Source organism: Podarcis raffonei, chromosome 18 (genome assembly GCF_027172205.1).
Source record: "Podarcis raffonei isolate rPodRaf1 chromosome 18, rPodRaf1.pri, whole genome shotgun sequence".
NCBI lineage: Eukaryota > Metazoa > Chordata > Lepidosauria > Squamata > Lacertidae > Podarcis > Podarcis raffonei.
The window spans coordinates 8,117,980-8,135,431 of NC_070619.1; the positions used below are offsets into that span (position 1 = coordinate 8,117,980).

A 17,452-nucleotide genomic window follows, 5' to 3' on the forward strand; every position below is an offset into this window, starting at 1 on the left:
CTTCAGATGTCTTCTGAATGTCAGGTAGTTGTTTATCGCTTTGACATCTGATGGGAGGGCGTTCCACAGGGCGGGCGCCACTACCGAGAAGGCCCTCTGCCTGGTTCCCTGTAACTTGGCTTCTTGCAGTAAGGGAACCGCCAGAAGGCCCTCGGAACTGGACCTCAGTGTCCGGGCAGAACGATGGGGGAGGAGACGCTCCTTCAGATATACTGGACCGAGGCCGTTTAGGGCTTTAAAGGTCAGCACCAACACTTTGAATTGTGCTCGGAAACGTACTGGGAGCCAATGTAGGTCTTTCAAGACCGGTGTTATATGGTCTCGGCGGCTGCTCCCAGTCACCAGTCTAGCTGCCGCATTCTGGATTAGTTGTAGTTTCCGGGTCACCTTCAAAGGTAGCCCCACGTAGAGCGCATTGCAGTAGTCCAAGCGGGAGATAACTAGAGCATGCACCACTCTGGCGAGACAGTCCGCAGGCAGATAGGGTCTCATCCTGCGTACCAGATGGAGCTGGTAGACAGCTACCCTGGATACAGAATTGACCTGCGCCTCCATGGACAGCTGTGAGTCCAAAATGACTCCCAGGCTGCGCACCTGGTCCTTCAGGGGCACAGTTACCCCATTCAGGACCAGGGAATCCTCCACACCTGCCCGCCTCCTGTCCCCTAAAAACAGTACTTCTGTCTTGTCAGGATTCAACCTCAATCCGTTAGCCGCCATCCAAACAGCATCAAAACCCCACACCCACTGATGAAGGTTCCGGTTCTGAATCTGAAACCGAATCGGATGGTTCAGAGGATTTCAAGAGTGCTACGGCCTCTATGCGACCCTCTGAAGGCTCTGGTTGAGAATTGGACGAACCACTGTTCACTATAGGCCACTTTTCTCCTAAGAAAGAAGAGGAGTGTGTTGAAGACTTACGTCTAATTCGCAGGTCTGAAAGAGCCACAAGAGGTAGACCTCCAAAGAGATTTGCTGACGAATTTGCTAAAGCAGCAAAAGCTGTGACTGCTGTTAATAGCTCCAAGAAGGTATTTGAACCTTCAAGTTTCCAAGAGATCCAGGCTTTGGATTCGAAGGATGCTGAGCCATGGTTAACTGCCATGTATACCCAACTTAGGTAGTACTCATAACCTACCTGGGGCGGAGAGCAGGAGGAGATGTTTGCGTTGTCTTTTGGTGATGCGGGAGCCGGCGCCTCTGGGGGGCAGCTGGTGTTCTGCGGCTGGCAGAGTTTCCTGGGAGCAGGGAGGGGGGAGAACAACAACAAAAACGAAAAGGTGTTTGTTTCGTTAAGCCATGCCAAGTCTTCCTTATTATTATTTTGCGTTAAAGGGACCAACAGGTGCAATCAAGGATGGTAAAGGGACCCCTAGCCATTAGGTTCAGTCGTGGCCGACTCTGGGGTTGCGGCGCTCATCTCGCTTTACTGGCCGAGGGAGCCGGCGTACAGCTTCCGGGTCATGTGCCCAGCAGGACTAAGCCGCTTCTGGCGAACCAGAGCAGCGCATGGAAACGCCGTTTACCTTCCCGCCGGAGCGGTACCTATTTATCTACTTGCACTTTGAGGTGCTTTTGAACTGCTAGGTGGGCAGGAGCAGGGACCAAGCAACGGGAGCTCACCCCGTCATTGTGGGGATTCGAACCGCCGACCTTCTGATCGGCAAATCCTAGGCTCTGTGGTTTAACCCACAGCGCCACCCACGTCCCCTAAGGATGAGAGGCAAGCAAATGTTATTTAAAACACGCCCGGGAAGGCTTCTCAACCCAATAACCTGGACTGCTGGCATTCCAAGGCTTGGCATGTTACCCTTCCTAACCAAGGGTGCCAATTTAAATATTTTTTGGTGGGGGGGGGCTATTTGTGCTTCAAATACAGTGGTGCCTCGCAAGACGAAATTAATTCGTTCCGCGAATTTTTTCGTCTAGCGAATTTTTCGTCTTGCGAAGCACGAAATCCCATAGGAATGCATTGAAAATCAATGAATGCGTTCCTATGTTCAAAAAAAGTCCAAACAAAGCCAAATTTGGTACAACAAGAGTTTATTAAGTGCTCTTTAAAGTCACACATACTGTAAAGAGCATTTCAAAATTCAAACCCATAATTTTTTTAAAAAAACAGCAGAGTGGCCCAATGGTCACAGAAAAATCATAAAAATGGAGAAAAAAAACACAAGCTTCCAGATTCTTGCAAACCCCTCCCCAACTGTTCCCCCAGCCACCCAGCACACAGAAATTCAAATCCAGATTTTTTTTAAAAAAACAGCAGAGTGCCCCAATGGTCACAAAAAATCATTAAAATGCAGGAAAAAAACACACAAGCTTCCAGATTCTTGCAAACCCCTCCCCAACACCAAGTCCTTGAATTCCAAACACCCCAACCCAAAATCCAAAACCCCCCAAAAAAGTTTTAAAAGTTTAACTTACCAAATGGCTGCAAAAGAAGTTTTGGAAAAGCTTCAAAAATCACCAAAGTCTTTAAAAACCTCAAAAAAGGCTACTATGTACACTGCGTTCTATGAGTTGCTCCTCGAAGTCAAGTCGCAACTGTATTAACAGTGTTAAGAAAAAGGGAACAAACTCGCAAGACGTTTTCGTCTTGCGAAGCAAGCCCATAGGGAAATTCGTCTTGCGAAGCAGCTCAAAAAACGGAAAACCCTTTCGTCTAGCGAGTTTTCTGTCTTGCGAGGCATTCGTCTTGCGGGGCACCACTGTATCGGGCTTCAGAATCTCAATCAAGGCCAGCAGCAGCAGCAAGTGTCCCGGGCGTACAAAAACTTATGGGAATAGAAGTCGTCAGGATCCAAGCATTAATCCAATTTTTTTTAAAAAAAAAACAACAAAACCCTCTTTTCAATATAGTCGTATCTTGGACATCAAACAGAATCTGTTCCGGAAGTCCGTTCGGCTTCCAAAACGTTCAGAAACCAAAGCGCGGCTTCCGATTGGCTGCAGGAAGCTCCAATCGGAAGCCACGTCGGATGTTCGGGTTCCAAAGATCGTTCGCAAACCAGAACAATCACATCTAGGTTCGCGGCATTCGGGAGCCGAAACGTTCGACTCACAAGGCATTCGGCATCCGAGGTACGACCGTATGAGAAATTAGTTCAAATTTATGCCACAGAGAAGGGACGCAGGTGGCACTGTGGTCTAAACCACAGAGCCTAGGACTTGCCGATCTAAAGGTCGGCGGTTCGAACCCCCGCAATGACGGGGTGAGCTCCCGTTGCTCGGTCCCTGCTCCTGCCAACTTAGCAGTTCGAAAGCACGTCAAAGTGAAAGTAGATAAATAGGTACCGCTCCGGCGGGAAGGTAAACGGTGTTTCCATGCGCTGCTCTGGTTTCGCCAGAAGCGGCTTAGTCCTGCTGGCCACATGACCCGGAAGCTGTACACCGGCTCCCTCGGCCAGTAAAGTGAGATGAGCGCCGCAACCCCAGAGTCGGTCACGCCTAGACCTAATGGTCAGGGGTCCCTTTACCTTTACCTTATGCCACAGAGACCCCACATGTATTCCCTCCTGTGCTGTTCGATGATCGCTCAGCAGTATCCTGTATGCCTTTTAACGGCAACTGTGGCAACTAATCCTTTTATTATTATTATTATTTTTAAAAAACGTTATTTGTCTGTATTTCTCTTTCCTGAAACCAGCTTGTTAGCAACACCCAATAAAATAATTGAGTCTCCAAAGGCGTTACTGGGCTTGGACCTTTTCTGTTATAAAGCAAAAGGGGGGGGGAAGGTCAACAGGTTATTTCTATTGCAGTTATTTCCCCCCCCCCCAGCAGACCCAGCTAAGGTAAAAAAAACAACAACACACTCCCCCCCTCTCCTCCCCCTGCGCACCCCCTGTTTTGAACAGTTTCCATGGTCCGTAAACCCAGTTGGCTGGCGGAGGAGACGAGGTTGGTTTAATGAGAGTCTGAAAAACGGCGAGAGTTTTCTTTGGCGAGGGACGAGGTCCCTGGAGGCTGTGTGTGTGTGTGTGTGTGTGTGTGCGCATTGGGAAGGCCTGGGCGCCAAATTTTAATTGAAACGGAAAATTACAAGTTTGCAAACAGGCCTACACAGACACGCAATCGTGCCACGGAGGTGTGTACCGTATTTTTCGCTCTATAAGATGCCACAGACCACAAGACGCACCTAGTTTTTGGAGGAGGAAAACAAGAAAAGAAATATTCTGAATCCCAGAAGCCAGAAGAGCGAGAGGGATCGCGGCGCAGTGAAAGCAGCAATCCCTCTTGCTGTTCTGGCTTCTGGGATAGCTGCGCATCCTGCATTCGCTCCATAAGACGCACACACATTTCCCCTTACTTTTCAGGAGGGAAAAAGTGAGTCTTATAGAGCAAAAAATACGGTACCTGTGCCATTGTGTCCCAAGGAGGAGGGGGATAAAGCAGTTACATCTCTCGCCAACCCCTTTCGCCCCCCCCCCCGGGCACGTCTATCCTGGATGAGCAACAGCCTAAAAATAGCACTGGCAAGGATCCAGCCGCCTGAGCAGAGAAAACTGATCCCACCAGGTTAGAAGCGAGGGCTGGCTTCCCATTTCTTAAAAAATCTGCACCCAGGAAGACCATATCCGTGCGCCTGCAACAGCTGGGCGGGGGAGCTGTGTTTTCTTATCCAAACTGACACGATTCCTCCTATTTTTCATTGGCAGCCCCACTGGAGCAATTCCCCCCAAGGATAAAGGCTGCAGAGGCGTGTGGGACTTTCTAGCTTAGAGAGAAGGTGAGGAAGAAGGTGAGGTCGCCAGGCTGATTGTAGATGGACTGATGGACTTTGGTTGGGGTTCGAAACCGGGAAAGGGGGTGGTAGGGCTTCGGGAATCCAAAGGGTGTACAAATATATTTTGTTTGAATTAAGTTGGTTTTGCCACTAACATAAAAATGGGGATTTTGGGGAAGGGATTTGGGGTCGACCTTAGAAAAAGATTGTTAAGAATAAGTGTTGAAGTATAAAGATTGAGGTTTTTAAGTTAAAATGGGTTAATTAAATTGATCACCCCAATTTAATTTAGGAAAAGTATTTGAAGAATAAGTTTTGAAATATAAAGATGGAGGTTTATAAGTTAAAATTGGGTAATTAAAATGAATCAGAGGAAATAAGGTAAAGTGTGGGGACAAAAATTTGCTGAGCTAAAAATTGGAATTGGAATACAAGAAGGGCAGGTGTGGGGAAGTCAAGGAAATTGGGTATGGAAAGTAAGTAATGTAAACTTTTTTAACTGTTGCTTTTTCTTTTTCTTTCTTCTCTCTTTTTTCTTTTCTGTTTCTCTTTTATATTTTTTGAAAATTTTAATAAATATATTTAATAAAAAAAAAAGAAGAGACGCAGACTGCAAAATTTCGCGTGGCACGGAGAAAGGGCATGCAGAGAAAGTCTTCCTCCCTCTCTCCTAACCCTGGAATTTGTGGGTATTCGATGGAGCGGATGGATGGGAGATTCAGGGAAGACAAAAGGATGTCCTTCATGAATTTGGGGGGGGGGGAGAGAGAGCTGGGGAGAAAGGAGGAGGCAGCAGTAAGCTTCTGAGCACAATTCAAAGTGTTGGTGCTGACCTTTAAAGCCCTAAACGGCCTCAAAGGCCCAGTATACCTGAAGGTGCATCTCGACTGAGCACAACTTTGTAACCGAATTACCGTTTTAAGCCTGCCTGAACAAAACTGCCTGTTGCGTGTTAGTCTTCCAACAAGTACTCCGAATAACTTGTTATTTTGACCTTTCACGAGACGGTTTGTGTGGTGACATGGTCCATGCTCTGGTTATCTCCCGCTTGGGCTACTGCAATGCGCTCTCTGTGGGGCTGCCTTTGAAGGTGACCCAGAAACTACAACTAATCCAGAATGCGGCAGCCAGACTGGGAGCAGCCACTGAGACCACAGAACACCGGTCTTGAAAGATCTTGGCTCCCAGTACGTTTCCGAGCACAATTCAAAGTGCTGGTGCTGATCTTCAAAGCCCTAAACAGTCTCGGTCCAGGAGGGTCTCCACCCCCATCGTTCTGCCCAGACACTGAGGTCCAGCGCTGAGGGCCTTCTGGCAGATCCCTCACTGCAAGAAGTGAAGTTAAGGGAACCAGGCAGAGGGCCTTCTTGGTGGTGGCGCCCGCCCTGTGGAACACCCTCCCATCAGATGTCAAGGAAATGAACAACTATCTGACTTTTAGAAGACATCTAAAGGCAGCTCTGCTTAGGGAGGTTTTTAATGTTTGATGTTTTATCGCTTATTATTATTATTATTATTATTAGGAAACAGGAAGCAGGCAGGGATTGAACCTCGAAACTTATGCATGTGGGACAGACGCTCTGTGTCACGCGGCTGACCCCCAACAACATTTAGGAAGGCACCAGACCATCCCTGCCCCTGTTCTGTGATACTAAAGTTAAAAAAAGGTAAAGGGTCCCTGGACAGTTATGTCCAGTCAAAGGTAACTATGGGGTTGCGGCGCTCATCTCGCTTTCAGGCCAAGGGAGCCGGCGTTTGTCTGCAGACAGCTTTCTGGGTCGTGCGGCCAGAAGGACTAAACCGCTTCTGGTGCAACGGGACACCGTGACAGAAACCAGAGCGCACGGAAATGGCGTTTACCTTCCCGCCGGAGTGGTACCTATTGATCTACTTGCGCTGGTGTGCTTTCGAACTGCTAGGTTGGCAGGAGCTGGGACAGAGCAACGGGAGCTCACCCCATCGCGGGGATTCGAACCGCCGACCTTCCGATTGGCAAGCCCTAGGCTCAGTGGTTTAGACCACAGCGCCACCCGCATCCCCTTCTGTGATACTAACACCTAGGGACGCTTAACCCAAGGGGAAATCCCTTACCGGAACAGGATCCTCTTCAGCAACTGCTGGTCTCCTTCCAAGTATCCTGGCCAGTCCCTCTGCACCTCTTTGTAAAGGTAATCCTTCAGGGTGAAGGTGCTGTCTTTGGCGTTCATGTTTGCAACCTGGAAGAGGGAGGGAGAGGACAGGGAAGGGTTTATTTGTCAATCCCTGAACACAGAATCCGAGAGTTGGGAGGGACCACGAGTGTCTAGGGCGGACTGGCAGGTGAAATTATTGGACTACGCAGAGACCAACCGGGAAAACCAGAAACCAGGAGGATCAAAACCTCAATAAAAGACAAATTTGCATTATATTTGAAAGACCACTGCAAACACTTGAACAGGTTTTAAATAACTCCTGCAAGGACTCTGGATACAACGGAGGATTGTAAATTAGATGGACTTATAATATGCAGTTTTTTAAAAAAGCTGCTTAAAGATCCCATGGAGGAGGGGAGGTCTTGAGATTTGGAAGAATCTTGTGTAATTTTTATCGTTTGTGATTGTGAGGGTGAACGAATTTGTAAACTCAAATAAAAACAATTTCCAAAAAAAAGGAGGAGGAGGAATACCGTATTTTTTGCTCTGTAAGACTCACTTTTTCCCTCCTAAAAAGTAAGAGGGAATGTGTGTGCGTCTTATGGAGCGAATGCAGGCTGCGCAGCTCTCCCAGAAGCCAGAACAGCAAGAGGGATTGCTGCTTTCACTGCGCAGCGATCCCTCTTGCTGTTCTGGCTTCTGAGATTCAGAATATTTTTTTCCTTGTTTTCCTCCTCCAAAAACTAGGTGCCTCTTGTGGTCTGGTGCGTCTTATAGAGCGAAAAATACGGTAATAAAAATGCATGGTCACACAGCCACGACTTCTATGGAGAATCAGGCCGCGCACTGGCTCACCTGCTGCAGCAGCCCGTCGAGAGAGTCCTTATCTTGCGCCGTGAGGCCGTCCTTCTGCAGCCGCAAGAACAACTCCGGCTTCTTGTAGGGCTTGAGGGCCAGCAGATGCAGGACGCGGTCTCTGAAGGGCCGCTGGGAGACGGCGCTATTGCCTTTTTTAATGGCGCTGGCCAGGTTGACGGGCGTCGGGCGGATCCGCGAGGGGACAGCGTCCGAAGCCACCGGGGCCGGCTTTCGCACCTTGACCGTCTTGCCTAAGCGAGAGGAAACGGAAAAGGTTGGGGTCCGTGCTGTTTTTTGGGGGGGAGAAAGGGTGGGGATATGGAAAAATGGATATACAGCGGTACCTTGGTTCTCAAACTTAATCCGTTCCGGAAGTCTGTTCCAAAACCAAGGCGTGCTCTCCCATAGAAAGTAATAATAATAATAATAAATTTTATTTATACCCCGCCCTCCCCAGGGCGGCTAACAAGCAATAATAAAAACAAGTTGAATGAATACAACTTAAAAACAAGATTAAAATACAACATTAAAACATTAAAGTGCAGCCTCATCACAGGAGGAGAAAGGAAAAAAGAATGCAGCCTCATCTCCTCCTGTGATGAGGCTGCATTTTAATGTTTTGATGTTGTATTTTAAGCTGCTAATCCCCATGTTACACCCCCCCAAACTACATCACTCATACATCATGGTTACATCATGAAAGGGGAGGTCTGGTGGCAGTAATCTGAGCATCCTGGACCCTGCCCCATGGTTCTCCTTGCCCTCCACCAAACACCCATCAAGTGAAACAAAAGGGATCTTTACATTTCCCTGTTTCCCAGCCAAGTTCATCACACCCTTTTGTCTTCATCTGGGTTTGTTATTTCTGGAACGGCTACCTGTCTGGCACTCAGGTATCAGAATACCAGGGATTATCACTCAGGCAGAGGGGCTGCTGAGGAGCTGAGCTCACATGTCTATATGAATTTCTGAAGTTTTCCCAGTGAGCCAGTACAGAGATACATTGATCAGTGAATTCTTACATTTGGTATCGTGCAGCAAAGGCCCTTTGAATAGATAGGAAGAAACAGTGATGAAGTGTTTTGTGGGGACAAATCACAAAAGTCACAAAAGCGATTGTGCTGGTTTTGGTAGTGGGCTGCATGTGCGTGACATCTGCTGGAGGGGCAAACCCTCCAACCTATACATAATCTCCTGCAACAGTACCAACGGCTTAATACAACAGAACGTAATATTCTGAGTTTATTGGACAACACTTCTATCATTTGGGGTGTGATAGGAATTTTATGGTCTTAGATGGTAATGTTCATAAGCGTACCAGCCAAGCACGTACATAGATCAGCACAGGAAGACCGACCTGGAACCATTTTGATTCCTAAACTGACCAAATGTTTTCTCTGCAAGGTCAAAGTGGGAAACCTCCCCATTGTCTCTTTCCTCACAAATCCTGTCTTAAGGACACATTTAAGATATGACTAGGGTGTGAGCCTGTGACCTGGCCCAGGAACTAAGTATTTATCATTACCAAAGACTGGCCAGGCTCTCCAGGAAATCCAATCAAGTAACCTGCCAGACAGGAGATAAACAACGACAGGAGAAAAACAATATTCAAATTTCTGTTTTAGACCGCCTTTTCTGTGATGTAGGTGTGATGTATCTGAGGGGTGGTCTTAGGTTACACCCCTTCTGTGATGTAGGTATGATGTTTCTGGGGGTGGTCTTGATCTAAAAAGGTAAAGGTAAAGGTACCCCTGCCCCTACGGGCCAGTCTTGATAGACTCTGGGGTTGTGTGCCCATCTCACTTAAGAGGCCAGGGGCCAGCGCTGTCCGGAGACACTTCCGGGTCACGTGGCCAGCGTGACAAAGCTGCTTCTGGCGAGCCAGTGCAGCACACGGAAACGCCGTTTACCTTCCCGCCAGTAAGCGGCCCCTATTTATCTACTTGCACCTGGGGGTGCTTTCGAACTGCTAGGTTGGCAGGCGCTGGGACCGAGCAACGGGAGCGCACCCCGCCGCGGGGATTTGAACCACCGACCTTTCGATCGGCAAGCCCTAGGTGCTGAGGCTTTTACCCACAGCGCCACCCGCGTCCTTGATCTACAGGGTGGCAATTTCAAAAGTCTTTATAAGGCCTTGCATGCCATTTTTCTGGGTCCCTCCTCCTCTCCTGCGGGTGAGGGGAGCACCCTGTTGCAACAGATCAATAAAGATCAAGCTTACGAGCTGCTTTGCTTCTCAATATTCTCTGGTTGGCCTCTGTTATTCTCTCCTACCAATAGAGAACCTATGTAAGGACTCTATATGGGCTCTTGGATACGCCATAAGGGAAAAGGGCAATTTTTGTTTACAAGAGGACAGAAAATAATGCTGGCCTGTGGTAGCCCCAAAAGACACCCCCTAACCCAAGTCACTAAAGGCTGCCAGTTTGGGCAAGCACCACTGAGCCAGACAGGCCACAGGATCTGACGCGGCAGAATGCAGCTTCCTTTTTTCTTAGGAACCTAAATCAGATAGCAGGCCAGAACGGGGCTGATCGCGTTCCGAGATGAAGGGGCTTCCTGTTCCTGGCTCGCCTCGATTTCCTGTTCTAAAAACAAATGCACACCAAAAACCCTCGCCTTCCTAGAATACAGGCAAAGCTTGCAAGGTCAAAGCTGCTCTCTGTTTGTATTTTAATTTTATGTACAGAGGCTGGACGTTTGAGGAGCTTTGCCCAAACAACAGCAGCACGCCAATGTCTTAGGAAAGCGGCAGCTAAAAAAGCCAATGCAATTCTGGGATGCATCAATAGGAGTATAGCATCTAGATCAAGGGAAGTAATAGTGCCACTGTATTCTGCTCTGGTCAGACCTCACCTGGAGTACTGTGTCCAGTTCTGGGCACCACAGTTCAAGAAGGACACTGACAAACTGGAACGTGTCCAGAGGAGGGCAACCAAAATGGTCAAAGGCCTGGAAACGATGCCTTATGGGGAACGGCTAAGGGAGCTGGGCATGTTTAGCCTGGAGAAGAGGAGGTTAAGGGGTGATATGATAGCCATGTTCAAATATATAAAAGGATGTTGCATAGAGAAGGGAGAAAGGTTGTTTTCTGCTGCTCCAGAGAAGCGGACACGGAGCAATGGATCCAAACTACAAGAAAGAAGATTCCACCTAAACATTAGGAAGAACTTCCTGACAGTAAGAGCTGTTCGACAGTGGAATTTGCTGCCAAGGAGTGTGGTGGAGTCTCCTTCTCTGGAGGTCTTTAAGCAGAGGCTTGACAACCATATGTGTTTCCTGCTTGGCAGGGGGTTGGACTCGATGGCCCTTGTGGTCTCTTCCAACTCTATGATTCTATGATTCTATGTGGTGGGAATCATAGAATTGTATCCCTGTGATAGGAATTTAGAGGTCTTAGATATATGTTAAATGTTCATAAGTGTACCAACCAAGCACGTACATAGATCAGCACAGGAAGACCGACCTGGAACCATTTTTGATTCCCAAACTGACCAAATGTTTTCCGTGCAAGGTCAAAGGAAAATGGAAAAGCCTCCCCATTGTCTTTTCCTTCACAAATCCTGTCTTAAGGGCATGTTTAAGATATGAATAGGGTGTGGGCCTGTGACCTGGCTCAGGAACTAAGTATTTATCATTACAAAAGACTAGCTAGGCTCCCCAGGCAATCTAATCAAGTGACCATTAAACAGGTAACCTGGCAGACAAGAGGTAAACAAAGCACTCAGATTTCTGCTGTAGACCGCCCTTTCTGTGATGTAGGTATGATGTATCTGGGGGTGGTCTTGGACTCCAGGGAGGGAACTTAAAATGTCTATATAAGGGCAGGCACACTTTTGTTCTGGGTTCCTCCTCCCTCCTGCGTGTGGTGAGTGAGGACCCTGTTGCAACAGATCAATAAAGATCAGGCTTGCTAGCTGCTTTGCTTCTCAATATTCTCTGGTTGGCCTCTGTTAGTTTCTCCTACTAAGAAGGAACCTACGTAAGGACTCTATATGGGCTCCTGGATACCCCATAAGGGAAAAGGGCAATTTTTGTTTACAACACCCCCCAACCCGAGGGCCATCAGATAAGCGCTGATATTCTTTATTTGCGCTTTCTTCTTCTAACCCCTGTGCAACTGGACTCAAGTCTACAGTACATGCCTGGTTTTACAGCCTTGTCTTAAAAAAATAAATCCATTGTTCGTCACAGCTGTTCTCTCCCTCTCTGACGCAGAGAACCTTTGCTATAGAAGGCTGCGTTTAGGAGGAGATTCACGCGTGGCCGACATCCGCCCAACAACCGCCTAATTTGCGCTGGAGGAAAATTTCCCAGAGGAAATGAAACTTTGCCCCCGAGAAAAGTTCCGAAGCTTTTCGTTTTGGCAGGAAGGCAGCTGCAGGAGAGGCCTGTCGCCTTTTACCGCTTGCTGATAAGCCTTCCCGCCCCCTCCCGACGGGGGGAAAAAACCCCTTGAGTTGTTCTTCCCAGCACACAGGAAAACACACACTTCCTGCCATTGCTTGCTCCTGCAAGAGTTTGGCTGGCAACGCACACCAAAACGATGAGTCAGGGATAACTCAGCAAACTGCAATCTGCTCCTGTTTACAGACACGGACTCCCTGGAAGAAGGGCGAGAGATCCAGACCAGGCACTGTCAGCTCAGAGAGTCTGAAATGGGCTCCCTCCTGATCACTAATAATAATAATAATAATTTATTATTTATGCCCTGCCCATCTGGCTGGGTTTCCCCAGCCACTCTGGGCGGCTCACAACAGACTATTTAAACCAAGATAAAACACCAAACATTAAAAACTTCCCTAGGTAAAGGGACCCCTGACCATTAGGTCCAGTCGTGGCAGACTCTGGGGTTGTGGCGCTCATCTCGCTTTATTGGCCGAGGGAGCTGGCGTACAGCTTCCGGGTCATGTGGCCAGCAGGACTAAGCCGCTTCTGGCGAACCAGAGCAGCGCATGGAAATGCCGTTTACCTTCCCGCCGGAGCGGTACCTATTTATCTAATTGCACTTTGACGTGCTTTCGAACTGCTAGGTTGGCAGAAAAAACTTCCCTAGGGCTGGGCAATATCTGGTTTCCAACTTTGTGATATATCACCAGCTAAACATTGCGATATACCGATATATCACAATGTCTGGAACAAGGCTGGAGCTATGTTGAGAGATGGGCTGGCTTCACGGTTCTCCCCGCACTGTGATTTTTGCATAGCACACACAAATATGATTTGCAATATAAAGGTAAAGGGACCCCTGACCATTAGGTCCAGTTGTGGCCGACTCTGGGGTTGCGGCGCTCATCTCACTTTATTGGCCAAGGGAGCCGGCGTACAGCTTCCGGGTCATGTGGCCAGCATGACTAAGCCGCTTCTGGCGAACCAGAGCAGCGCACAGAAACGCCGTTTACCTTCCCGCCGGAGCGGTACCTATTTATCTACTTGCACTTTGACATGCTTTCGAACTGCTAGGTGGGCAGGAGCAGGGACCGAGCAACGGGAGCTCACCCTGTTGCGGGGATTCGAACCTTATGATCGGCAAGCCCTAGGCTCTGTGGTTTAACCCACAATATACTGCCAGGATAAAAATTATGAAACCGGTATCACGATACAGACTTCAAACTGGGTTTGAATGATGCATCAACCAGCCCTGCCCCTGATACACATCGCTATTCGCAATATATTGACGGGTCAAAAATGTTCAGATCAATACAGTCGCACCTTGGAAGTCGAACGGAATCTGTTCCGGAAGTCCGTTCAACTTCCAAAATGTTTGGAAACCAAAGCGCAGCTCTGCTCCCCTGGAAGGCTGCTTACAAGAGAATGCGGGTTTTGAAATGGCTCCATGGCCGGAGACGCTCTCCCCTGCTGCAAAGCTTGACCGTATGCAACGCTATCGCTGCTCACCAAGATAGATAGATAATACTTTATTCGGCTATAGGCCCACAAGGTAAAACCAATCAATAAATAAAATAGCATTTTACATTCTAAAATATCAACTAAAATATTTCAACGCATAATCTCCTTCACGTTACATACAATCTCTAGATGTACCATATTGTGGCCTTGAATATAAAGATGGTGGATAGAGTTTACTAGATTTTTAATAGTCATGCAGCATTCCATGAAGTCTTTTATATGAAAGAACTAAATTCAGGAATCTGGCAACCTGTAATGTTCTTTAAGAGTCAATGTCCTGGAGTAGATAGGCTAGATGTAATTTAGGTGGTTTAGCAACAGTTTCCAAAATGATTGAACTCAGAATCCTTGATCGGGGAACAATATATAAAGGACAATTAAACAAGATATGATAAAGGGATTCTATTGATTTGTTGTCACATGCGCATAAAACAGAGGTTTTACCGTTAGAAAATCTATTGCTCAGCACATTTGAGGGGAACACATTAAATCTGGCTCTAACAAAAGCGAATCTATGCGATGCAACCGATAAGGTAGACAGATATCGAGGTATCTGGGACATAAATGTAATGCCCTGATTTATCGGGGAACATGTACCTCCACCTGTAGTAAGATTTTGTTGCAAATCAACCTCCTCCAATCTTTGTTTGATGACCTTTTTTGCTGTAATTAGATCTAAATTTAGTATATCGGAAGGCGAGATTCCATAAGACAACAGTTTGGAATGGATTTTTGTTGCCCATGGGCTGGTAAATTCATCTCTCCAAAGGCACTGAATAAGATGGTAATTGGGTAATTGCTCACCAACATAGCGGCCCCCGGGCTTGATGACGATGGCCCCCCGGCTCCGGGTCTCCTCCTCCACCAGCGCCATGCTCTGCTTCGCCTTCTGGTAGGAGTCGTCGGTGGCACAAACGGTGATTTTGTCCTGGATGCTGCCAAGACAGTCCAACTGGATGTTCCCATTGCTGCTGGAGGATAAGCAGAGGCAGAAATGAAAAACAAAAAGGAACCAGAGTCTTTCGGGAAGAAGAAGCCGCCTGGTCCTCGCACCTAAAGCGCAGGTCACCACCCCACCCCAGGTCAGAGACAGTGTTGCATAGTGGTTAGAGTCCCTGGGAGAGACCATGGTTGAAATCCCTGCCCGCCTCCGTTTCTTCGCCTTCCTCTAAAAGTCTCCCGGTTTGCTGGCTTTCTAGGCTATGTGGCCCTTGGGACCTCCCTGTGTGGCCCTCAGTGCTGTCCGCAGGATAATAATAATTATTATTATTATTATTATTATTATTATTATTATTATTATTATTATTATTTATTACTTATATCCTGCCCATCTGGCTGGGTTTCCACAACCACTCTTGTTGGCTCCCAATAGGAGAGTAAAAACACAATACAGCAGCTCCCAATAGAATATTAAAAACACAATAACACAGCATCCATTAGCACCTTAAAGACCAACTAAGTTAGTTCTTGGTATGAGCTTTCGTGTGCATGCACACTTCTTCAGATACACGAAAGCTCATACCAAGAAATAACTTGGTTGGTCTTTAAGGTGCTACTGGAAGGAAAAAATTTTTTTGTTTTGACTATGGCAGACCAACACGGCTACCTATCTGTAACATCATCCATTAGAAACTTCCCTAAACAGGGCTGCCTTCAGATGTCTTCTAAAAGTCAGACAGTTATTTGCTTGACATCTGACAGGAGGGTATTCCACAGGGCAGGTGCCACTACCAAGAAGGCCCTCTGCCTGGTTCCCTGTAACCTGACTTCTCGCAGGGAGGGAACCGCCAGAAGGCCCTCGGAGCTGGACCTCAGTGTCCGGGCTGAACGATGGGGGTGGAGACGCTCCTTCAGGGATACTGGGCTGTTTAGGGCTTTCAAGGTCAGCACCAACACTTTAAATTGTGCTCGGAAACGTACTGGGAGCCAATGTAGGTCTTTCAAGACCGGTGTTATATGGTCTCGGCGGCCGCTCCCAGTCACCAGTCTAGCTGCCGCATTCTGGATTAGTTGTAGTTTCCGGGTCACCTTCAAAGGTAGCCCCACATAGAGCTCATTGCAGTAGTCCAAGCGGGAGATAACCAGAGCATGGACTTCTCTGGCCAGACACTCTGCTTGTGTGGATCGGGGGACAAAGAGGGGTTCCTGAGCATGTGCAGAAATGAGCCTAATGTGCAAAGGTAGTATTTGCACCCAGCGCCCTGCCCACTCCCCCCTCTGGCTCCGCTGACCGCTGGCCGAAGGGGGAAGGTTCCCACCCCTGAGTCGAAGCAACGTGTCGAAAACTGCCCTATCGGCGTAAGTAAGTTTTCTGGGGCGTTCTGCTCCCATTTGAAAACCTGCGGAAAACCCACATCGCCGGCCGTGGGAGCTGCAGGGATTGGGGCCTGGACGGGGCAACTCACCTGGAGACATACTGCTGGACGCAGTCAAAGCTCCCCTGGGGACTATCCTTCCCGATGTTGGAGAGGTAAAACGAGAACGTCTGGGCCCCTGCTGTTCCGTCCGGCCGAGGTATTGAGATGTGCTGGGTTGATTTTTTTTCCAAAAGAAAAAAAGATTAGAAGATGTACATGTGAAGCCTTAGCCAGCGGGTCACAGAATAAGGGAACAGGAGATTTGGAAGGGGCACCCAGGGCTCATCCAATCCAACCCACTGCGACGCAGGAATGCCGCCCGAAGATGCCCCATCAGATCTGGCGGTCCCAACCTCTGTTCAAAAACCTCCAATCTATTATTATTATTATTATTATTATTATTATTATTATTATTATTATTATGTATTAAATTTGTAAAGTAAACGGGTGCCCTATGCAAAGCCTCCGCCCCAGTTCCCAGCTTAAGGGCGGAAGTGGACCTTGCAGAGGGGTGCTCAGGAACCGTTCTGCGTGACAGAGAGATGTCAGCTGCCATCAGCAGCTCTCACAAAGCGAAACAGGGAAAGAGAAAAGGCTCACTTTCCAACAAACCAGCCCAAGAATAGAATAACGGCCGTTTCCAGTTTCTTACTGAAAACTCATATCTGAACTAGCTATTTTTTTAGAGGGGTCCTACGAGATTCGGCCCGGTTTCTGAACCACCTAACCGAAATCCCATTGTCCCGTCTCAGCGCCGGAGAGGCCATTATGATTTTTTTAAAGAAAGAGAGAGCGCAAAGGAGATATTTTAAAATTCAGTCACAGGCCTTCGACTTACCCCTTGGCTTCCTTCGAACTGAATTGACGGCTTCAGCGCCACCGAGTCCTGGAAAGAGAGGGGCAGAGAGAGGAGAGAAATGAATGTGGGAACTTTAAGGAGACTCTTGCGACAGCTGGAATCAGACCCGAAGAGCAGCTAGATGCCCCATTGGGTAGGGTTACCAGACATCCCCATTTCCCGGGGAAAGTCCCTGGATTTGCAGATTTGTCCCCGGACAAATTCCATCCCCGGATTTCATCTAATGTCCCCGGGAACCGTGGCAGTCCCAGCAGCCGAGAGCCAGCCTGGTACCACAGTTGGCTCTGGCTAGCTTCAGGAGTTGCCCGCTAACTCTGGAAAATTAGCCTTGACGTTTTCATCCCCCAAAAAGTTTTTTATTTGAGTTTCCATTGAAATGAGGCTGTATTTTAATATTGGATTTTAATCTTGTTTTTAAGTTGTAGTTCAATCAATTTGTTTTTATATTGGGTGTTAGCCGCCCTGAGCCCGGTCTTGGATGGGGAGGGTGGGGTATAAATAATTTTTTATTATTATTATTATTATTATTATTATTATTATTATTATTATTATTATTATTACCGTTGAGCCCGCCACTTTGCCTCGCTGGAAGTCCCCATACGATGTG

The 17,452-nt window shown here is 47.7% G+C and overlaps 1 protein-coding gene across 2 annotated transcripts in view; it reads right to left on the bottom strand.

The window, feature by feature from the left end:
- ELL (elongation factor for RNA polymerase II) overlaps window positions 1-17,452 on the bottom strand; it is a 53,654-nt gene that overhangs the window by 9,111 nt on the left and 27,091 nt on the right. Inside the window, exons 2-7 of one of the 2 annotated variants that reach the window (XM_053372348.1) lie at window positions 16,825-16,872; window positions 16,035-16,156; window positions 14,434-14,600; window positions 7,717-7,970; window positions 6,821-6,945; window positions 1,139-1,238 (exon numbers count right to left, since the gene is read on the bottom strand). In XM_053372348.1, the coding sequence (XP_053228323.1) occupies window positions 1,139-1,238; window positions 6,821-6,945; window positions 7,717-7,970; window positions 14,434-14,600; window positions 16,035-16,156; window positions 16,825-16,872 (816 nt within the window). The remainder of the gene's footprint in view (window positions 1-1,138; window positions 1,239-6,820; window positions 6,946-7,716; window positions 7,971-14,433; window positions 14,601-16,034; window positions 16,157-16,824; window positions 16,873-17,452) is intronic. The other variant, XM_053372349.1, reaches the window with a different exon arrangement.